General features: G+C 38.2%; 1 protein-coding gene across 1 annotated transcript; it reads left to right on the top strand.

Moving 5' to 3' along the window:
* The first annotated feature begins 350 nt into the window (after positions 1-350).
* Positions 351-24,689, top strand: thbs2a (thrombospondin 2a). The gene is made up of 22 exons (XM_088609740.1): positions 351-757; positions 1,417-1,491; positions 1,948-2,504; positions 3,005-3,089; positions 6,122-6,318; positions 7,715-7,855; positions 8,257-8,350; positions 8,896-9,066; positions 10,296-10,472; positions 11,411-11,584; positions 12,030-12,157; positions 12,388-12,540; positions 13,929-14,147; positions 15,389-15,496; positions 15,932-16,091; positions 16,394-16,512; positions 17,015-17,249; positions 18,531-18,758; positions 19,233-19,504; positions 20,338-20,435; positions 21,359-21,498; positions 22,788-24,689. The coding sequence occupies exons 2-22, from the start codon at positions 1,422-1,424 to the stop codon at positions 22,793-22,795; spliced, it is 3,534 nt and encodes a 1,177-aa protein (XP_088465866.1). The 5' UTR covers positions 351-757; positions 1,417-1,421; the 3' UTR covers positions 22,796-24,689.

The following is a 24,689-nucleotide window of genomic DNA, read 5'->3' as shown; positions in this document are numbered from 1 at the left end:
TATCCAGCACCAGCCTGGGGATGTAGTTGAAGTTAAAGTAACAAAATTAGTGCATAAATGCTTTAAAAAATGTAAAGCTCTTGTCAGGACAGGTGTATCATTTTATTATATTTTAGGAATTATTGTTTAGCATAAATCGCAAATTCCTGAAATATGGACTCAACATCTGTACAATCCGGTGCCTTATGTGCTTTCGATGATGATGATGATGATGATGATGATGATGATGATGATGATGATTGTTGTTGTTGTACACAATCGTGCCTTCGATGCGCTCCAGCTCTCCGTCCCTCAAGTGAAAGTGTTTTCCTTTCATTCTCTCCCAGTCTAGTCGGAGCTCCTCCCTGAAACTGGAGTCTGGACGGGCTTGTTACATAAGAAGGGAGATCGGCCTGGAAGGGGGGTGAAAGAGGCTGGGTCTGGGGGTCTGCCTGCAGGTATATGAGAGCAAATTGCACGATCAGAGGGGAATTATGTAATTGCGCCGAAGCAACAGAGCCAGACAGCTCCGATTGAAAGTGATTGACAGCACCCGACTAAACAGTATAAAAGAAGCAGAGACTACATCCCTCGAGCCACTAACCCCGGAGTCTTCACGCGTGTGGACATAGTGGACTTAACAGCTGTACTGTATACCACCTGATTTCAACTGAAAGTGCTTCATAAAAAGATATTTCTTCATTTTTCATACTTACATCCCTCATCACTGGACTATTAAAGACATTTTTAACGTTTCCAAGGATTGCACTTTGATCAGGTAATAATCTGATTTTAGAAATTAAGATTATTTGGGAGGTTATAATAGGCAACTTTGTATTTATTTCTTAAATTATTTTAGAAAATACGCCTCGGCATCTAAAGGAGTACCCTGTTGAGTTCTCAGCAGCTTAGTAAGCGATCCTGAGTTCCCAAACCTGTAAATTTAGCAGCAAGTAATAAAGTAGGATTTTAGTTCATTGTATGTATATATATTATGTATATGCTGACCTCATATTCTTGCGGTTTTGCAATTCCGATTAATTACAAAAGAGTGAATTTTTGACTGTTACTATGCCCTGTTATTAAGTAACATTCGGTAAAATGTTTTGAGATTGGGCAGACGATGAAAAGTTGTTCTATAAGACACATACTGTGTATATATATAAAGGAAGATCGTATTTCTTGATACTTTGTAATTAAAATAAATGTTTTTCATCAAATGTAAGCATTTCTTTCAATTACAATATTTCATAGCTTTCAGAGAAGAATTTATAGTTCTTAAATGGAAGTGACTTTTTGCCTATGCTATATATTTAAGAGTGATTCTGATTTATCTTAAACTTATTTCAATAAATGTTAAAAAGGTGTTAAAATACCTCAACTGTGTGAATTGTAATATAGTGAGCACTGTAATTGTCTGTATTTTTCTGTTTGAAGGAGTAATGATTCTCAGGAGAAGGCTGTTGTGGCTGCCTGTATTATTTATTCTTTGTGCTTCATCAAAAGCTCAAGGTAATTAAATGCACATCATTGAAGATATTAATGTTCCATCCTTAGAAATTAAGATAGCTTACAAAAAGTTAGAATTTTCTCCTCATACTCAGTATCTGGACTTGTTTTAGAAATATTTTGAAATAGCACAATATATAACCTTTTGTGTTTTAAGATTATTTTAAAAATACTTTCAACCAACAAAAACTATATTTTTAGCAATTTATTCAGCATGTAAAAGCCTAAAGGGCTCATAAAAGTATTTGAAAGTATGATGGATACATAGGAGCACACTAATATCAGACTTCATCTGGAAAAAAATGTTAAGAATGCTGAGGACGATGAAGGTTATTTAGTTCTCTAATTAAAATCATAGTGACACATTTAAATGTGATTTTTAAAATTTGTTTTTTTCCAATGGTTAAAAACCCATTAAGCCGAATTCTAACTCTCCCTGTCGATGTTATGTTCTCCAAGATGATGAGGTGGAAGACAACAGCGTTTTTGACTTGTTTGAGATAAGCAAGATTACCCGAAAGACTCTGGGTGCCAAGCAGTTCCGAGGTCAAGATCCCAACTCCCCTGCGTATCGTTTCATTCGTTTCGATCACTTACCTCACGTCAACCCGGCTGTCCTGCGGCAGATCTTGCAGCAGATGCAGAACAATGAGGGCTTTGTGTTTCTGGCCACCATACGACAGGACAGGGGCTCCCGGGGCACCCTGCTGGCCCTAGAGGGGCCTGGCTCCACACAGCGGCAGTTTGAGATCGTCTCCAACGGCAAGGCAGACACACTGGACCTTGTGTACTGGGTGGACGGCTCGCAGAACGTGGTCTCCTTTGAGGATGTTGAGCTCTCGGACTCGCAGTGGAAGAACATCACGTTGCACGTGCATGGAGAGAACGCCAATCTCTACATCGGCTGTACTCTCTTTGACTCCTTCATTCTGGACGAGCCCTTCTACGAGCACCTGCGTGCTGATGGCAGCCGGATGTATGTTGCCAAAGGAAGCATTCGGGAAAATCACTTCAGGGTAAGGACGGTTACATACTGTAGAATAAGAGTGGAAGCCATGAGGCTCTTCTTTTAACAACCCACGTTTTCATTTTTTGGATTGCTTTTTCTAGAGCTAGTTTGGGTAGCATTGTATTCCTGGCCTGTTTTTAATGTTGATTTTGTAAAACAGCCAGTGTGTGTGTGTGTGTCCTACTACAATGCCTTTACAATAAAGAAGAAAAAAAGCCTGTCCCTGAAGGCTTTTACAATTAATCAACGATTTAACTAAATCTAATTTGGGAAGTTGTCATAAATGTATTTAAAACATTTCTAGCTTAGCTTTTAAACCTAAAATATATATCTCTCTCTAAACCCAAGATTCGGGACAGTTGAATTTGAATAATTCTGGCTCCAGATAACATTAAAAACATATAGTTCATTATACGCCAACAATGTCTGAGTATAGATACTGTCTTTCTCATGTAATATATTGAGTATGTTCTTTGGGCTTTAATAACTGCAGCCTCTGTCCTCCAGGGTTTGCTGCAGAACGTGAGGTTTATCTTTGATACCTCAGTGGAGGACATCCTACGTAACAAAGGCTGTGAGATCAGCAAGCCAGGTAAGAAATCTCATGTGTGGACAAACCCTCCAAAATCATTGGCTATAATCACAACAACATGTTGCATTGCCTGAAACACAATGAAGTTGAAGTTGATTGCAATGTGTACAATTATGCAGGATTTCAGAATATACATTATATCATACACAGTAGGTCTTCAACAGTGTCCAGATTTCAAAGTACTGACACATTAATTGAGTTAATTCCTTTCTGAGAATAAAAGGTGGTGCAGATCTGGAAGACATTGTGAAGAAGAGGTTCCATTCCACCGCTATTCCAGGCACTAGTAATTTTAAAGTTTTTTTTGACAGCTACGAGCAGTTCAGTGAAAAATTAATTCAGTTTCTGCTTGTGCATCCTTCCCTATGGACAATGATCACTCCTGCCATGGATAATCTTGTCTGTGTTTGGACAGAAAAGCTGTATCTTATTAAGGAGAGTACTTAACTCAAAGATGCAACATCCAATGCAGGCTTGTCATAAGAAGACCTTCAAATTAATCAGCCCAACTGACATTGAAAACTGAAAGTGACAAGCAAAGAAATGTCCTAGAAGAGAAATCTATAATTAAATAATAAAATAATAGAAAGTAACTAGTTTGAGGTTACTACAATTATCTACTGATATGCTAAAGGTTACCAGCTGGTGTTTCTAAACTAAATGTATTTCTTTGTGGCACTTAGCTCTGTTTTCATGAGTTAAATAATAAATTAATGTAATCTGCACAAGATTAAATATATTGAACAACCTAAGGAAATGGAAGTTTCATTTCTTGCCCTTCAGAACTACACTTGAGAAATTTAAGCAGAAAGATTCATCAGAAGTACTGCCAGGTCCAACTGATTAAGAAGCTAGAGATTAAATAACTACAAAAACTACAAGAGATGAAAAAAACACAATCCAATAACCAATATAGTGACAGCACCGTACTCTGTTGTCATGTAATCATTCTTATCGGGCTTTCTAAACATCATGGCTTTTCTCTGAGCACTGTGACTAATTAATTCCTAGGAATTTCACATGAAAGATGCGTACTGCAGGTGTTTTTTTTGTGAAATGATCTCAGCGAATATCCTCAATAACACTCCAACTGAAGCTGAACTTTTTCCTAGATTCTTGCTCTATGTAGGTCATGGTAGCTACACAATTGTATTGTATTATGTCATTTATGAGGGGGGTAAAAGTATTGTCATTGTTGGGCTCTAAGTTCAACAATTGTGCACCAAAAAGATATACAGATGCAGATTTATTTCCATTGGCAGTGTTTGTTGCTTTGCCTAAACATGTTGCCATGGTTAAAATCAGGGTCTGCTTTTTAACGTCAGTAGTGAGTTCATGTGTGGAGCTGCCAGCAGAGAACCTCCTTCAGAGAATAACTTTGGCCACAATTTTTCTCACTGGGCGTGGTGGAGCACAATCTCCAGCCATGTTTTGCAAGGAATGCAGACCCTGTGTTGAGTGGGAACAGATGACAGTGTACACAATATTTCCTCTAGGGTCCAGCCACTGGACTTGGTTACCAGCCAAAGGTCACAGGCTCTGGATTGAGTTTTGAGGATACTGCAGGAGAGCTCTGAATTAAGTGAAACCAAATAACCCCTTTGAAGTAGTGTATAACAGTCTTGAAGACATCTAGTTTTCTCCAAGAATCTGTGTCTTTTCTCTTTGTAGCCATTAAGTATAAGTAAATATTAACACTCTTAATATAGACTTATTTCCACTACATCAAAGATTAAAGTGTTTCAAATGAAACCTCGCTCTCAGGTCTCCATTCTAATTAGAGGTGGAATCACTCTTCAGAGCTGGTACAGCTAGTATTTTGTTTCACTGTTTGCTTAGATGGAGTGAACTAACGTCTTGAACGTCCACCCCCTACTGTCCTCAATATTTCGACCAACAACAGATATTTAATGTTCCTGTATCTTGTACAGAATGACAGTGTATTTAAAATGATGTGTATCTGAATCATTTACACATTTGTTTCTGGTAGAAGAAACTGAAATCTGTCACCAAATTACCTCTCTAAAGAAATCCTGTATTTTGAAGTTTGTGTAAAAAAATCTCACTGCAAAACAGTAATTTAAATTATAATTACAGACACAGTGTGGCATGGTGGTGCAGTGCCTAGCAGCACTGGGGACCTGGGTTCATTTCTGAGCCTGGAGTGCTATCTGTGTGGAGTTTGTGTGTTCTCCCTGTGTTCATGTGGGTTTTCTCTGGGTGCTGTGGTTTCTCCCATGGTGCAAAAACATACTGGTATGTTAATTGGCTCCTGGGAAAATTGCCCCTGCTGTGAGTTTGTGCATGTTTGTGGTGGTGTGTGCCCTGTAATGGACTGGCATCCCATCCAGAACATAGCCTACCTTTCTCCCATTGCTTGCCAAGATAAGCTCCAGCTCCCCCATGACCATGAATCCTGATAAAGCAGATAGAAATGGATACAGCAACTTCTGTGTTTACTTCTACCAACAGCATAATGGATTTATATCCAATTAAAACAGGTCAGTAAAAAGCAAAACTAACTTAAATAAAAAAAAAATAATTAGAACCTAACTAGAAATTCATTATTATATAAATGCATTATACTGTAGCTGACGTATTGATTTTGTGATTTGCAGTGGACCCACACATTTTCAATATCTTACTTGTTCAGTTCGGTAATATCCAGATAAATAACATTCTCCAAGTTTCTAGCACTCAAAAATAGTCAAGAAAGAGCTCAAATTTACCTGACAGAAATATGATCATGCAATAGAATAACACGCGTAAAAGTTAGACTATATTCCGAAGACAATTCCATCTGCTTTGTAGAAATATCTTGTGCAATGTCTGCTTGGGGTATATTAAGATATCTTTTATCCACTTTTTCACAAGGGTATTTGCAAGGGTATCTTTTTATAAGCCTGAGAATGGCACAGTTGTTTTTCTTTTTCTTTGCACAGACCATACTGTAACCCTTTAAAATCTCTCAGTGAGACTTGGGTGGAAATATTATGCTGTGCGTCACTTCAAACAGTTTCTTTGTTTTTCAGAGGAAGTCAATGCTGTGAGTGAGAGCACAGAGATTGTTGACGTCAGCCCTGCTATCACGACTAACTTCATCGGCCAGAAGACGGACCAGGCAGCAGATTTCTGTGACCGCTCATGCGAGGAGTTCAGCACCATGTTCCAGGAGCTGAAAGGGCTGCGTGTTGTAGTTAGCAACCTGATTGATGGCCTGCAGAAAGTGGTAGGTATGGAAGAACCAACAGGCTCTGACATTTAGTCGCTATAGTTACAGTTTTATTGAATATATTCAAACAAGGGTGGCTTGGTGGTACAATGGGTGGCATTGCTGCCTTGCAGCACTGTGGCCCTGGGTTAAGTTACAGATCTATGGTGTTATCTGTGTGGAGTTTGTATGTTTGCCCCATGCATGTCTGTGTCTGTGTGTCTGCCCTGTGATGGACTGGCATCCCATCCAGGGTGCACCCTGTCTTGAGCCTATTGTTTGCAGTGATAGACTTTGGCTCTACCGCAATCATGAACTGGATGAAGTGGTTGGATATTAATATAATGAGCACCAAAGTGGCATGGCACTCCAGGGTTCATATCTATCACTGTTTGTGTGGATTTTGCATGCTCTACCCTAATCACATGACTTTTCTTCAGGGAAAGAAGTTTGCTCACACCTCCAAAAAGCAAGAGAAGGACAATACACCCTTCATTTATTTATAGATATTCTCATAAACTCAATGCATGTTTGATTGACCAATTCTAAATTGTCCATTTCTCAGTGGCTCTCTGATGAACTGGCTTCTTATCCCTGGTAATAGCAATTATGTGCCCCCTGTCTTGCCTTACACCCTACACATCCAGGACAGGTTACTGTATGTCTTTCTGTGGCCCTCACCATGGGTGGAAATTAAATTAAATCCGTAATGAACTACAAATGCAGCAATAACAAATTAGCAATAGTAAAAACATCCTGCATCCAAATAATCTCCTTAAAAAACTACATATCTTTACCAGTGACCTGGACATCAAGCAAATGTGTAAGATTGATTTAATTGTAAACCTTTGATCAAGAGAAATAAAAAAATGTGCTTGAGTATGTAAATATAATAAAAACAAAATTATAATGGGAACCGTGTATCCATATTAGGGAGACATGTTAGCATATGTGCAACTTGGTTTTCCCTCAGTGTTTATTTTACCAGGACATTTCATCTGTGGATCGGAAGTAGTCCATGGCTATGAATATGAATTGCATAATGTCTGGGTCTGTTTAAACGTTTTTGTCTTCCTGTGGGCCCACTGTGTAAGAGGAGTGCTTGAGAATAATCCCTGATTAAACTCTGAATGACTTGGGGTCCCCCAGGCTCATCCAGGCTGAATGGTGACTCTCTCCTCTAGGAGCACCACATCCCAAACAGTCCCATGATTCAGCAGTCCCATGATTCATGTCTTTCCTGCCATTAATGAGAGTATATCAATTTATACTGATTTTCAATATACCAGTTATATATCATGTACAGATTTGTGCATCCCTGTTTCAGTTCTTGATACAATAATAACATTACAATTCGTGTTGTTTGAAACAGAAGATGAACTCTGCTTGTGACAATGTCCTCTTATTTTATTAGACTGAAGAAAACGGCATTATGCGGAACATCCTAGACAAAATGGAGAACCCCTCAGAGCAGGACATGTGCTGGCAGGATGGACGCCTCTTTGAGGACAAGGAAGACTGGATTGTGGACAGCTGCACCAAGTGTACCTGCAAGGTGAAGTCCTATACCCATATGCACACATCTGTATGTGATGGGAAATCTGAATAAATATATTTTTCTATTCATATTCATAGTCTCCTGGACTTATTATATTAAATGTATAACTGTGCTATGTTAATGCATTCAAATGAGTCACTCAAAAAAAGTGCATTACTTTAATCATAAAGAACAAATGATCCATCCAAGTGTACAGTAATTACTGTACTTAATTCCCAGATGTTACTGTTATTAACATTTTTTCCGAAGGAGGCTTATTGGAAATTTCTTAGGATTTAAAAATGCATATTTGTTTTCTAAGCTTTGAAAAAGCACTAATGAGTAACTTTCAAAAAGAGTTCTTTACAAATACAAATGGACTTTTTATAAAAAAAAGTGATAATGTCTGTATTTAACAGGAATCCAAAGTTGTGTGCAACCAGATCACCTGCCCAGCAGTCTCCTGTGCTAGTCCATCGTTCATTGAGGGAGAATGCTGTCCTGTGTGTCTTCGTGAGTAAAGCACTGTGTAAAAAAATACTGTGTATTTTTTAATTGTAAGGTGGAATCTTTTTGTTGTCCCATTTTATCTATGTATGCAAGCAGGAACTCACACACCCTGAATAATTATTATAAATCTGCATAAAGAAATGTAATTGATAGTTTAAGATCCTTTAACTATCCTTTAACCTCTATGATCCTCTATGATCCTTTAACAACTATGCATTCCAGTTTGTCAAATGCCAAATAAAGCTCTATCATTTATTATGTTTTAATAACAGAGAGCTGTTAGGATTCTGTTTTTCTTTTAGGGCAAACCACACTTTTTTTTATGTTTTTTTATCCTGGAAGATAAACCGCAGGCTGGATGGTCCCAGAGTTTGAAGTGGTTTGTGGGTTAGAAGAGATGATGTCAGAGTTTAAATTTAGTTCCAGCTGAAAACCTAGTGTTTTGAAAGCCTTAAACCATCACTGTAATTAAGGAGTGCAGTGGGTGAGATTCTGCGGCTGGCTATTTGTCGGTCTTGTTTAATTCCATGCATGTTGATTGTGATCAGCTAAGGACAGTGAGGATGGCTGGTCACCCTGGTCAGAGTGGACTGAGTGCACAGTGACCTGCGGTACAGGCACCCAGCAGAGAGGCCGTTCATGTGATGCCACCAATAACCCTTGTGTGGGACCTTCCATCCAGACGAGAAGGTGCAGCCTGGGAAAATGTGACAGCCGTTGTAAGTTGAAACCACATGGAAAGTCTACATCTTCCAAAACAAGCTACTAGCCTCAGAATATGTTAATTGAAAAAAAAGGTGTCAATAACTGCATGTGTATTAGATGCAACAATCAACTTACCTGACTAAACAATGGACAAACTGAAAATAAATACAGCTATGCACTAGTCACTAGAACAGATATACTGTAAAGAAGATTTCAAACGAAAGAAGGAATAGCAAAGGCATGTGATCAGCATAAGATAAGCAACAAGACATGTTAGTTTTACATAAGAATTAGTTGTTTTGGAGCACTAATATGCAGTTAATAATGGATAGCTGTCAGACTGGTAGAGTAGCAGGTATATTTCGGAAGGATGTGAGTTGTGTTACAGTAGATGAAAATCCCCCATGATTGCAATGTGATATTGTGAGATCTTGTTGAACATTTTCAGAAGGAAACCTAGGAGCACTATCTTAATCCTTTGCCATGTGTAAAGCAGCTGAACTCACAGGGAAAATAAACATCAGCCCTGACCAGCTGGATAGAGAACAAAAAGGTCTTGTTAAAGTAGCCACAGGGGACAGTTCCACAGTGGCCCTGGCCCTACCTAATGGGTGTTGCTGAGATAGAATAATACCCTGCTCCTAAAAGATCATCTAACGGTGCTTATTGTGTCTTTTCTTATTTGTGCTTCACCATTTACAGGCATTTGTTATACAGTAACAGAAAATTACCATTTATTCCTTTGTAATGTCTCCTTGGAATGCATACACTGTAATTCCCAGTAGCCTTGCAAAGGGAAATATTATAACCTAATCTGGCTCTCACTGTAATCTCTGAAGATGTTTAAAGCTAATATTAATGTCCTCCTATTCTTAACAAAGGGTCTATTGTATTTCATCTTCACATTGTTAACTTCCATTCAGAATGCCTACTGTATGTATGGGCATTGTGTTAATCTGACCCCTCCTATTAAATTACACACTAGCATCATACAGTACCTCAGAACAGGATCCCTATCAGTCATCTCCAGCACACTATCTTAGTTCTAAAGTAATGAAAAAAAATTAAATACACTCACTATTTTCTAAACTAATTCTAAGTCATGTATCTATATAAAGTCTATATATTCCTTTATTTAGCAAGTAAATCTATTGAGGACAAATTCACTCTAACACCTGACCAAAAGGCTTTTGGAGCAGTGCTCTAGGTTCAATGCACTGATGGAGTTATGTGTTTGGGTCAGTCCGTCAGGATGGTGGCTGGAGTCTGTGGTCCCCCTGGTCTTCTTGCTCAGTGACCTGCGGAGAGGGAATGGTCACTCGTATTCGCCACTGCAATGCTCCAATGCCACAGCTGGGGGGCAAGAACTGTGAGGGAAGTGGGAGAGAGACTCAGCGCTGTGAGGCAGAGCCCTGTCCCAGTGAGTATACTCCCTCAGATCAACCATTTCTCTTAATTCAGTAGTTCAGTTAGATTCTAAAGAATGTGATAGAGGGAAGAATGTATTAGACGTTATTTGAAGTAAGTCTCCTAGCTGACAGATCAGCAACCTAATAAGAAGGATAAGGCTGATTGAACACCCATTGTTTTCACAAGGAATGAGCTAGGGAGCTGCCCCAAGAGTGTAGATATGGTGACAGGAAGAGCACAAGGAGAAATGTGCAAAATGGAAGTTCAGAAGGTGAGAAATACATATGTGGGAGAGTGGAAGTAGGCGAGATTAGGATCTAACCTTCCCCTCACACATCTGTTATAAGCTTCATTTAATGTTCTTTATATTTTGCTTGTTTTCACCTCTGACATCAGCAACTTTCTGGAGGCATTCAGGTAACAGATGTTGATCAATAAAAACTCCAAATTCACACTGATCTAATTGAAAGATTATTTGAAAGTGTTACAATGTTTACTTATTTTCTTGAATACACTAATACCCTAAGTAGGGTGACATTTTATTATACCTTGTGTAATAGAGGGTGGCATGGTGGTTAGCCCTCCAGAATCAAAGCTTTAGGGTCCTAGGTTTGATTCTAGCCCAGATTCTGTTTATGTGAAGTACATTTGCACCATGTTTTTGCAGGTGTTCATTGCTCTGCTTTCCCACCACCCAAAGATTATTGGCTATTCTAAATTGCTTCTTGCCCTATGACTCTGCAATTGCCTTGCATCCTGTGCACAAGGAATAACAAAATTCAATAACAACATAAAAAAGAATCCAGTTTCATGGCTACAGACTTCATTGTGACCCTAGACACTTTTAATTCTGTGAGATTAGATTAGTTTACACCATAGATAGTCTTCCAGAGGATGTGCGATTTGCAACATTTTGACTTGTGTATTTTCCAAAACATCTCTTTGCAGTTGATGGTGGCTGGGGTCCTTGGTCTCCCTGGGCAACCTGCTCGGCAACATGTGGGAAGGGTCTGCGGGGGCGTACACGAGTCTGCAACAGCCCCCAGCCCCAGTATGGTGGGAAGAAGTGCATGGGAGATCCCAACGGCAATGAGAGCTGCAATGACCATGCCTGTCCTATTGGTATGTACCAAGCTTTACCTGTGGCCCTGTCTGTTTGCTTAACTTACAGTACATGTGGTCTTTCACCCTGCCTCCCTGTAAAGTCATGAGTGTTTTGTAGCAATGCGATATGAAAGACTATTCAGTGCCAACTGAAATTGCCCACGCTATGCGACTACTGTATCAAAGCTTGAAGAGGGCTGTAAAAACAGAGTTTAAACATTTTCCAGACTTGGACACTTCCTGGACTGATAACAGGAAAGCTATGGCTAAAGTAAAGGCTTTGTCTTACACTGCATGTTTCCTTTAAACTAGACAGCAGGAAACAGGGTGGCCCTGAATTAAATAAAATGTTACTGTTTTCACAGATTATCAACTATGTTTAAGGTTCTGTTTCCCGTGTATTCATTCAAAGTATCTGCTTTGCAGTTGTCCTCATTATTTGCTGAATATTGTGTTTGGGCAGATGGATGCCTCTCTAACCCCTGTTTTGCGGGAGTGGAGTGTAACAGCTCTCCTGATGGCTCCTGGGAGTGCGGGCCCTGTCCTGTGGGTTTCCGTGGCAATGGAACTTTCTGTGAAGATCTTAATGAGGTATGAGAAAAAAAAAAGAGAGGACCTCCGAAGCTAAAACCTGCACTGTTTTATTCTCCTCAGAGATAACTACTCTCAGAACTACAATATACCCCAAGAAATACCTGGCATTGTCTGTATGGATGTTTGGAATTTTATGTTTATGTAGTAGACAAAGTGGTGAAAAAAATCCAGCTGCATTGCTTAGTGAATTTGTGTTATCATATGTTAACATTGTCTTCTTTCTGCAGTGTGACCTGGTGTCCGATGTGTGCTTCAAGGTCAATAATGTTCAGCGCTGCATCAACACTGATCCTGGCTTTCACTGCTTGCCCTGTCCACCACGATATAAGGGCACACAGCCCTTTGGAATGGGCATAGAGGCTGCCAAGAAGAACAAGCAGGTTTGTGATACTGTGCAGGTTCACTCACTTACCTATGAGGAGCTCAGTACTGAGACAGCACAAAACCTTCAACATATGGGTTAGAACCCACAACAACTGTATCACATAAAAAAATGAAAGTCTATCATGTTAAGTTCTGTATACAGTTATTAATTAAGACTTTGGCTCTAGTTTAAAAGCATATTTTAAAAATAAGACCTTTCTCCCAAACTGTGCTGGCATGATAATATAGCTTTTTACTTATCTTGGAGACATTTACACATGATAATTAATGGCCTTTATGTTACAAGAGAAAAACAAAACAAGGATTTACATACATCTGAGGAGCTGTTCTCTTTAGCTGCACATTCTGTGAGGTATTGAATTCTCTCCCTGATTTAGTGTTGCACATTCCTAACCTCTGGAGAGATCATTTAGCATAGCCCCTGGGCCGCCAGTTCTTTGCCCAAACACCATCAATTAAAACCCCTGTGGTAAAGAATCTCTTCTTTTGTTAGCTGTAACAGAAACTGTCTACCATCTCTTATCCCGTCACAGTCTTGGAATTCTTTTGGGGGCTGAATTATAGTATATCTTATTATCTCTGTTCTTACGCTATTCAGTAAAGTATGGATGTGCTGTGTGCAAACTTGTGAAGTGGAAAATATACTTAACAGACTAGATATTTCCCCCTTACTGCCACAATGCAATTAAAATCAATTTTTCTTTGCCATAGAAGAATGTACAAAGTGAAACCTGGCCAGGGATTTCCTGAACAGTTAATGTCCTTCTGGAAACATTACATTTTCTATTTGGTAACATGATGACATATCAAGTCATATTCTATTTTTCTCATTTGTACCCGTGTCTAGCTTGCTAAAACAGAATGCACTTTGGGGTTTTCATGAATTAAAAGGTTAATGCAGGACCAGAACCCTGAATTAACTTGTTCTATAGCTTCCAAAGCCCTCCATACACTGTTGGATTCAGCTGGGCTGTAGCCAAAGAACAACAATTCCTGTTCACAATGTCACTCACCGAAGATGGAGTGTATCTTTTTCTCCACAATTCTAGTTCCCTGCAATTAGATAATGAATTCATCATTTATATTTTTTCAGTAAACATATGCTGAGCATTTAGAGTGAACCGATTGGGATGTAAACTGGGATCAGAAATCTACAAGAGAGAAAACCTCCTGTGTCTTATTTGCAAATGCAAGGAAGCCAATGTGGCACATTAATAATTAATTAATAATTCTCAGAAGACTGCAGTGATAACCTGGTGCAGCAGTGTGGAGTGTAGATGAGATTCAACAGGATTTGAACAAAGGTCCTCTTTAAATGTTCAAAGTGAGTAATGCAGTGTGATGGTGTTCAATGGTTCTTTAGCAAGTCCCTCTGTCCACACAGGTGTGTGAACCTGAGAATCCCTGCAAGGACAAGACCCACAGCTGCCACAAGTATGCGGAGTGCATCTACCTGAGCCATTTCAGTGACCCCATGTACAAATGTGAGTGTAAGATTGGGTATGCTGGAGATGGCATCATTTGTGGAGAGGACTCAGACCTTGATGGTTGGCCCAACCAGAATCTGGTGTGTGGTGCAAATGCTACCTATCACTGCAATAAGGTAAGGACCTACAAAAGGAGCATTTGTATAACTTCAGTCTCTGATGGTCATACCAACTGGAACATTCCTATGAAAATGGCAGACAGATGGAAGGCCAGAGCCACAAAATAGACAGATTCCTTTTAAACATCTGGAATGGTAACTAGGTTGCGACAACATCTTAAGCTTAGTAGATATACTGTATACAGACTATTACGTGAGAAGATAAGATTAATGTTATTTCAAATTGTTGCTTCACAGCAACTTTCCCAGATTGTCAGAGAAGACAGTGTAATTATTACCCCTGCAAACAGCTGCAGTTTCCCATCCTGTGGCTTTCATTGTATCCAGGCTGTGCATTGCTTATCCCACTCATGGAGTGTGTCTGTGTGGTTTAGCGTTATTAATGCAGGTGGTACCAGTGACCTGGGAAGAACATAGGTCAGTGGATTATTTTGCACCCTGGGGCTTGACACTGCTGCCTCTGTCAGAGCAGATCAGTGGAGATGTCAGGTGTAACAAACTGGGGGAAATTAAGGCTCAGCGGTGGATGACTGAATCTTGCCGTGCCATTTAAATTAGAACAAAGCAGTATGAGAGTCTGATTGCAGAGATCTGGGTTAGATTTTGACTAGAAATGTAGTTTTTTGTTTTGATCCTTGTAAAGTGTGGTTCTCATTGCACAAAAGCAGCATGCAAATCTCATTGCACAAGTGTAGTTTCATTCATTCATTGTAGTTTTGAAATAATTTGCATCACTATTGTGTGTTCTCTGAATGAAGACTTCAAACAGCAATTGCATTAAGTAGTGGAAAGTAGACCGTTATATAAAAAATAAATATTTTAGAAATATAAATTGTCATTTGCTAAGAACACCAATGATATCTTGGTAGAGTGGTTATTATGTAATAACATCTGCCCTGAGTTACAAGTTTCATTTAATTATTTTTTAACATAGAGATTAGTGTTGTTAAATAGCTTGCTTAGTTAATGGAAGAGTGGAAATGGAGTTACTGTATCAATGGAATTAAAGATGTATTTCATTGTAATGCATTTATTCTAGAAATTACTTGATGGATAATAAGGGAATTCTGCAATATTAACAAGAAAAATATAGGACAACTGAAAAGACTCAGTACTTCTGCTTAAAATGCATCATACTAGAAAGGACAGTGCATCAAACTTAGTATGACTATAACAGCAAATGTTGTCTGTGGAATGCTTTTTGAAACATTTGCCTGAGAGACTTTTTAATCCTGCAGGATAACTGCCCTAACCTGCCTAACTCTGGACAAGAAGACTTTGACAAGGATGGCCAGGGAGATGCCTGTGACAAGGATGATGACAATGATAGCATTGTGGATGAAAGGGTAAGACAATTTGCCAGCTCATATAAGAGTGCTACAGTTTGGTGAGAGCTTGCTATAAACAGGTAGGTCTAGGTTATTCACACGCCCAGAAATCTGGACAAAGCAAGACAGGTACTATCAAGTAATAGCTCTAGGAAAGTGTCTGTATTACTTATACTCCTTCTGTCTTCTTTCTTCAGTATAAAGCATTATAAAAACAACACGGAATTAACTGTACACAGCACACTTCCATAGCTAAAATGACTGATTTGATAGGGCTTTTTTATTGTGGAACTTAATATTTTCTTATAGTAGATTCAATCCAGATTTATTTATGACTAAGTCTTTAAAAAACAAGATTACTTGATTCTTGGAAATGCCAAGTTAATCACTGAGAACATTCCAGTTTGGCTCACAAAATATAAGTTTTGTGTGTCTTTTTTGTGTCTTTTCTAGGACAACTGCCCTCTCTTATACAACCCTCGGCAGTTTGATTATGACAAGGATGATGTGGGTGACCGCTGTGACAACTGCCCTTATGAACATAACCCAGCGCAGATTGACACTGACAATAATGGAGAAGGAGACGCTTGTGCTATTGATATAGATGGAGATGGTGTGTGCATCTCTGAACACTGTGACTTTTGTTATATACTGTACTTTGCCTTAACATAATGTGTGCTGAGCTTTTTTGTAGTACTACTCAAATGCAACGGTGAAGTTTTCACTTCAAGCTGATAATCTTAATTCTACAGAAGGAAAAGCACAAACCAACTGAACCAAAATAAACACTCAATTTACTATAGCTATTAAAATTAAATTAATATTTTGACTGCTTGAAACCTTTTTTATTTCCCACAAGTAGTATAAATGTGTATATACAGTATGTGAATCTCACAAAATGTTTTCCTCCCATAGAGATTCTAAATGAGCATGACAACTGTCCATATGTGTACAACACTGACCAGAAGGACACAGACCTGGACAAAGTGGGTGACCAGTGTGACAATTGCCCCCTAGTGCACAATCCTGACCAGGTGTGTGAGACTCTTCCTTCACTGTCAGACTGTTAACCAACCGTGGTACAAAAGCATTGCCTATCCTCTCTCTGAAGTCTCCTGAAGTTCACCTTCAGAATAAATCAACTGCATATAGTCTAAACGTATTGTTTTATTTTCAGTGACCATTAAATTAATAACATGAGAACAAAATACCTTGTGAACAAGTCACAGATTCCTGTGTTTTGTGCAGTATTAAATATTATATTAGAGCAGGGACACATACAGTAGAACTATGACAGGTACTGAAATGATGATAATGCTGTTAAATTAAACATGCAGTACAACCTGTACAGTGTTGTGGATGGGATAGGATAAAGAGATGCATGGGTTTTTCAATAAGTTTTAAATATTTTAAAAGCAAGAGAGAAAACCTGATGCATACTAGAATTTTCTTATTCATCTTGCAATCTGAAAATGTATAGTCTGCAGATGTATTCATATACCAGTTAAATTAAATGCCTCATGTCTCCCCCTGCAGGCAGACACAGATAATGATCTTGTCGGAGATAAGTGTGACAACAACCAGGACATAGATGAGGATGGCCATCAGAACAACCTGGATAACTGCCCTTACATCGCCAATGCCAACCAAGCTGACCATGACAAAGACGGAAAAGGTGACGCCTGTGACCACGATGATGACAACGATGGTGTGCCAGATGATCGCGACAACTGCCGACTCGTGCCCAATCGTGACCAGCTGGACTCTGACGGTGAGGCAGTCGCACCTGGTCTCTGATCAGCACCACTTAATGAGCTAGGATCACTGATAAAAGCTCCTAGCAGCACAAATACACGGTGTACCTAAGCTGCAGCACAGGTAGAAACTACTCAGTGAGAGGAGGGAGCAATTAATCTGTTTTTGTAAACTGTACAAATGGGTGCCCATATGTGTCTCAAAAATGTTCTTGAATAGTTTTATGCTAAAAGTTTATTTTAGATATTGGAACAATATCATCTATTTACTTTTTACCAAGATTGGAAAAACAAAATTTTGTTAAAAATTCCCTAAAGTTGTCTTTTGTAAACATGAAATAGTTGGTATTTCAACATATCCATTAACATAGCAGGATACAGTAACAAAGCATATGTTTTTTATTGGAGAAAGTAGTGACCTTATTACACTTTATTAAATCAAAAGAACATGTTTTATTTCATTTTCCATGGTTCCTCTTTCATACAATATATATACAGTACCATATGTATATACTGTACATACAACATTTTCCTCTCCTTATTTCCTTTTCTAAAATATTGACACATGGACAGTCTATACTAGTCTGTCAACAAGGAATGAGTAGCCAGTAGCTAAGTGGGTGATTTGTGAGTGCTGTCATAACTCTGTCTGATGCAATGATAGACTATTTATCAATAGAGAATGGATAATCGTGGAATGTTCCCCATGGGCTTCTCACACCTGCAGCTTGCAAGACAAAGAAGTTTAATGTGTTAATTGTACTCTGCTTTAAAAAATTAACCAACTTCTTTGGTTAACATTGTTTTTAGTCCTTTCATTAATGTTTAATATGCTTAAAAAATCAGATTTAAAAAGCATACTTCCACTTAATTTTTCTGGCCACTTTACCACCTCCAACATGGCAGAATGAAGCAAAGCAAAAATACTAAAAACTACTCTATTCTTTTGTGAGATGGCGGTGTTTAATCGCTGCCATATGTCACCTAGCTGGGTGCTGGACTTTAGTGGTGAATCTAGTGTGTTCACCCTGTATGTAAAGCACTCTGGTATCATTTTGGTATGAAATTGCTTTATAATGAAACTTCATGTATAAAGAATTGAGCAAAGCTAATTTGTCAGACGTTTCCATCATTTATCAAGTCTTAGGCTGAAGCACCTTTAGTTTTGATAAAATGAGCCTCATAAATTTTACTGAAAATGTCTTGAAGTTGTAATGGCCAGCAATTATAAGATGCAGAATTCCACGAATACATGCTTTTAAGCAGGCATTGTGTGATCTGTGACTGTCCTGATGCAGGGGATGGCCGAGGAGATGCTTGCAAGGATGATTTTGACAACGACAGTATTCCTGACATATTTGATGTTTGTCCTGAAAACTTCGACATCAGCGTGACAGATTTCAGGAAGTTCCAGATGGTTCACCTGGATCCCAAAGGCACCACACAGATTGATCCAAACTGGGTGGTCCGGCATCAAGGAAAAGAACTTGTACAAACAGCTAACTCTGACCCAGGCATTGCAGTTGGTGAGCATAAGTGTTCATGTACTGTATATGTATGTAGTTACAGAGAGCTCATTTCTAAAGGTTTTCTATGGAAATGCCTTGCAAGCCTGATCTTACAATTTACAATTTACAATTTCACAGATTCAAATGAAACAGTCCAAGACAGATTGAGGAATTGCAACTGCTTGGCAAAGTAACATGGATTTTACTCATATCAAGGAATATACTGCAAGGAATGCAGTAGTTATACACTGAGCCAGACAACATGTTACGTTTTGTGCAGTTCATGTATTAAATGAACAAACTCTATACTGCCTAATGAGAAAGCAATATTTTCTTAAAAGACCCATGTCTGTAATGTTCAAAGTTGATCTAAAATTCACAATGACATTGGTATACACATTTTTGTAAATTGTAATGCCTTTTCTATAAAGGTATGTTTTCCTAGGATACAGGCCAAAGCATGGGACTGATGTTTTGTGTTTTCCTGGCTAGGTTATGATGAGTTCAATGCTGTTGACTTCAGTGGCACCTTCTATGTAAATACGGACCGTGACGATGACTATGCAGGCTTTGTATTTGGCTACCAGTCCAGCGGTCGCTTCTATGTGGTGATGTGGAAGCAAATCACACAGACCTACTGGGAGGAGAAGCCATCCATGGCATATGGCATCTCAGGTGTCTCTCTAAAAGTAGTAAACTCCACCACAGGTACTGGAGAGAACCTGCGCAATGCTTTGTGGCACACAGGCAACACCCCAGGACAGGTGGGTATCCCCAGGCTCTGGCCAGCAGGCTGGTGCTCACAGGGCACTGCCATTTTGTCATTGTGCAGCACTCAAATAGCAGTATGTTGCCTGTATTTTATTATTCGTGGCACTGTGATATATCAGTTGGCAGCATCTCTTAGAAATGCAAAAATGTAGACAGTGTGTCTGCTTTTCAGCAGTTTTCATTCCTTGCTGAAGTTTTCAACAGGAAGATTCCATTTAATTCACAGAGCAGACATTATTAATGTCCTGTATTAATAGAGAGCACTCTGACCTACATAATTACTAGACTAACATTAGCTAACATTTTTGCATTTCTTCCATACTGTCATTATAGCTACAAGATTGGAAAATGTTTTCCTTGAACGGTCAAGTCTATTGAGCTAAAGGATAATTACAAGAGAAGACCATAAAAATGAAATAAATCTCTATTACCAGAAAGAAGCTATACAACTAGATAGAATAGAAAGGAGATGTACAGTATGACTAGTCTGTCCTGCGTTTTTTAATAAACAAGATGTAAAAGTTATTCCTGGTCAAATTGAACAAGAATAACTTCTGTATCCTGTTTCAGATTCAAAGTATGGCAATAAAGCCATCTTAATTTGAGTTCAGATTATTGCTCTGGAGAGTTTTGAATCTTTAAAATGGATCCAATATAAACAAGAGACCTTGTTAGAAATATTCTCCATGATTTAATACCTTACTTGTCTGGAAGTATACTAGTAGAAGTTGTCAAAATGAATGAAGGAGATTTTGTACTTTCAGCACTTCTTAATGACTTAACCAGACTCTGGAATAAGGTTTCTTTTCCCGGGATTATTATTCAGGTTCGTACTTTGTGGCACGATCCAAAGAACATTGGGTGGAAGGATTACACTGCTTACAGATGGCATCTGATCCACCGGCCTAAAACTGGTTTCATCAGGTATGGATGAATCAGGACTAATACTGATCTACCTTAAAGTGATAGCAATACATTTCAGTGGCACAGTCTAAAGAATCTTTCTATGATTTCAGAATTTAAGTGTTTTTGTTTTCTGTATTTTGACTGAAAAACATTTTGACATCTGAAACCTTATGCAAAAACTGTCATTTATGACATTTATTACTTCTTGTATCATAATATCCAGGTAAAAACTGCGCAAAATGAAGTTCAGCATCATATGTTCCCCACATTTTCAAACTTTGAAATGCTTAACTATAGCTAAAATGTAAAGTTCAAAGTAAATTGTTAAAAAGATTTACTCCTTGCTGTTGTGTGTATACTGTATATGGACTAAACATAAAAACTAAAAAAACCAGGAAAACATCAACTGCAGATCAAAAACATTTGGAAAATAATTAACAAAAGATTTACAGCTTTCCCAATTTATGAGATCAGTCACTACGTTTGACTTCTCTGCTGTTATTACATACCACCTATGAAGTTCTACAAATTTCTTAAATTAAATGAATCTGCTAAAGATTCTCAAACTTGAAGACCATATCTGATCCTGTCAAATTGTTCTCAGCAGTTCCATTTTTCAAATTAGCATGTGCAATGTAAATGGATGATGAATAACAGCTGTCTGGAAAACATTTTCTACTGTTTCAACAGTATTGTATGTTGGATATATGGAATTCTAATAAACACATGGTAATGTACAGTAGCTGTATCCTGTATGTTTAAAGTAGTACAATATACACTATGTAATCTAGATTTTCTGTCATTATAGCCAATGCTCAGTAAATTCTTATGCTTTGTCTTATGTTTAATACCCTCAAACACACTTCTTAATAGAGTAGAACTGTTTTGGGATGGATAATGTAGGGTACATTCTTCCTGTAAGACTCTGTTCTTTTTTACAGGGTTGTGGTGTATGAAGGCAAGCAAATTATGGCTGATTCAGGGCCTATATATGACAAGACATTTGCTGGAGGAAGATTAGGGCTGTTTGTCTTCTCTCAAGAGCTTGTTTTCTTCTCCGATCTCAAATACGAGTGCAGAGGTAAGTGCTGATGACTTTTTTTATTCTGAACCATTGGGCAGCCCTCACATGTTTTCTTTGGCTAGCTCAGACATAACTGCATTGAAAACCTAAAAGACTGGGTTCCCAAGTGGGTCAGACAGTGAAAGCCCTCGCTCAGAGCTCTGTGGCCCACAGGGGTTTCCGTCTTGAGCCTGGGTCATTTCATTAATATGGTGATCCCCAACCAGCAGTTACCTTCCTGTAAAGCACTATGGAGTTTGCTGGAAGTCAAAGGACTGATGGTTAAATGGCTGAGATGGAGGAGTGGATGAATGTCTCCCTGTGCTGTACAAGAGTCTAACCATACAGTGAACTGAGACATAAAGAAACAATTAACAATTGTTTAACAATTCCAAGCTGGCTGTGTAATGGGCTGCCAGATAAAGACGCACACCCCTGCTGTAAATCAAAGTAGAATTTTGCTCTGTGTCCCTGGGTTGCTTGAGAAGTGAAAAGATTTTGGAGAATTCCTGGCACAGAGACTGGTGCATAGAGACTTACTTACTGCCAGCAACTGTCCTGAAAAGAATAGCTCTGCAATGGCTCATTCTCAATGGGATCATGAGAAATCCCCTGCTCATTTATATCAGCCTCTAGTGACTAATAAATTTAACTGCTTTTTAGCAGAATAATTCAAAGTTAAAAAGTTGATGTTTAGATAAGGAAGGACGTTCAGTGAAACTTATAAAATGTCGGTCTTTTAGTATAAGCAAGACAAAAAATGTCTCAGAAAAGTAAATAAGATAATATCTCAATGGTAATGTTTCATGGAAATATTTGGTTTCCAAATACAGTATTATATTAAAATGTTATTTTATCATTTAGAGATTCCCACAGTATTCATAAGGTAATGGTGATGTCAGTTTGGTTTTGGCTGTCTTTTTTTTTTTTTAGAACTGTCTTTTTACATATAGATCTACACACTTTATCTGCCTAGCACAATTTCAGATTCAAACACCATCTTTCAGATTGTGCCTTTATAATCTCATTAAAAGTCTGATCAGAGCAGACTTTAAATGATTCTAAAGAGCATGTATTGACACACATACTGTTTAGGTACGGGTTTGTATTTGTTTATAGATACTGCTTGTGCTGCCCATAATAAATGTAAACCCGCGCTTTTCTATCCATGCAAAATGAAGCCCTGGCTATCCTGTGAAATCACACCCCCTGTCTTTCATTTCCTGTTCTGCCAGCCTCTTTCTTATCTGGATACCAATTTAAAACACACTCACCCTGGAGTCTCACTCTGTCTTTCTCTTTTGCAGATAATTGAGCTATGGTTACTGTGGAAACAGTGAAGTACTGTACAGACATCGTCACCAGCTCACCTCAGTCTGTCCCTGGTCATCCTTTCCCCTACCTGCCTGGCCAATGAGATGGAGGGCCTGCCTCTCCATATTGCTCAGGGCCTATTACTGCTCAGCTCTGCCTCCCAATCACAGGGAGCCCTTATCCACCCTGAGCTCCACCCCTGCCCTGAAGAGAGCAAGGACATTTGTACCTGGTCATTCACGTGCCTTCAGTAAATCATATAATACACTGCATATACAATACTAAGGTGTTTTTTCAATTGCTTGCCATATATATGCCTAGAAGATACCAAGTATCTTCATTGTTCATGTTAAAGGGATCATTGAAGTTCTACAACCACTTTTTTATGTATGCATTTCTTTAATGGTATATTATAATTGTTTTGATTTACTGAACATTTGCCTTTACTGGCAGTTTCTACATCAACTTGATTTGCTACAGATATGAGCATGTGTTCAGACCAGATGTCATGGTTTGCTGCATCAGATTTCACCCAGTTATGTAGATGCTTTAAAGATGCACACATCATAAGAAGCTTTAAGTGCTCACTTGTATCTGCCAAGCAGTAAAGAGGTGATTTTTCCAAGTTTTTTTGTTTTGACTGTATTGTATTTCATTACCATATCACATTGTTCAAGCTTTCTTGCACATATAGCCTATTTTTACTGATCTTATTTCCTGCCATCTTGAATATTGTTTAGTTAATCCCTATATTTTAACAGGGAGGATTTTCATTTGCAATGGAAGTGAACCTTTGTAAGTTTAAAATGTCTGGGGGGATGAAGATGTTAATATTTAGACTGTATTATAATTTCTTCTGTAAATTATTTATGTTGTCTTGCCTTTTTCGTTTGTGAGGCGTAGTCATTTTTTTTTGTTTTTGCCAAAGATTGTAAATAATTATTTATTTGTTTACACTGACGAAATTTCACAATTGAAGGACATAAAACACTTTACTCCAAGTCCTTAATATCTCTACCAAGATTAAATACCTTTTCCATTAGGCCTCTTTGATTTAAGAACTCTTTGTATACAATGTAATACAGTTTTGTAATTTGGTATTGTAATAAGGTTTGGTTAAAAAGTCACAAGGCATTCTGAAAGGACTGAGAAACATGATCTCTGAAAATGTAGATCAATTATAAAAAGCTGCAAGGGATTATTTTCTCGCTGTTGATGAGCCAGAACCATTTTGGAGAAAAAAACTCTGAAAATCTGGACCATGAGAGAAGCCAGGGTAATCTGTCAACTTATAAGGCATTTAAGAAGTTTTAATTACAGAAATCACACACACGCTTATTATTTATGTTGAAAGTATCTCTTTGGGTTGTATTTCAATGATTAGTTTTCCAGTTACTTATGCTTGATATGTGGTAGGTAGGTTTCTGGGTGGAATACGGTGAAAATAATGATGAACTGTCATCAAGGCTAAGTTGAAAGGGTGGAGAGTGGTATTTGATCTCTTTAAAACTTTTTGCAAAGATAGGATAGGAAGCTGTTTTTAACTGATATAATGAAACCACAAGCGACAATGGGAAAAAGTCCCTTGCAAATTCTGTTCTTCTTTACATTCCTAATGTTTTGGAGCATCCAGAAACAGGAGGATTTAAATGAATCATGACATTAGCAATGTATAGGTCATAGTTTTTTTGTATAGCATTATTGTTTTTTACATGTTAAATAATCAGTACAGTATATTATATTTACTGTTGTGTGATAATCATGATGCACAAATGTAAATTTTTCAGGTATCCACTTTTCTTAAGATTTACATTTTTTTTAAAAGCAAATAAACATTTGTATTTGTTCACCATTAAGAGATTATCTTGTTTGACAAATAAATATTTTATATTTTA

This window comes from Lepisosteus platostomus, chromosome 17 (genome assembly GCF_059453375.1).
Source record: "Lepisosteus platostomus isolate fLepPlt1 chromosome 17, fLepPlt1.hap1, whole genome shotgun sequence".
NCBI lineage: Eukaryota > Metazoa > Chordata > Actinopteri > Semionotiformes > Lepisosteidae > Lepisosteus > Lepisosteus platostomus.
Note: the sequence above shows the minus strand (reverse complement) of the source record. Positions and strands in the feature narration are given on the sequence as shown.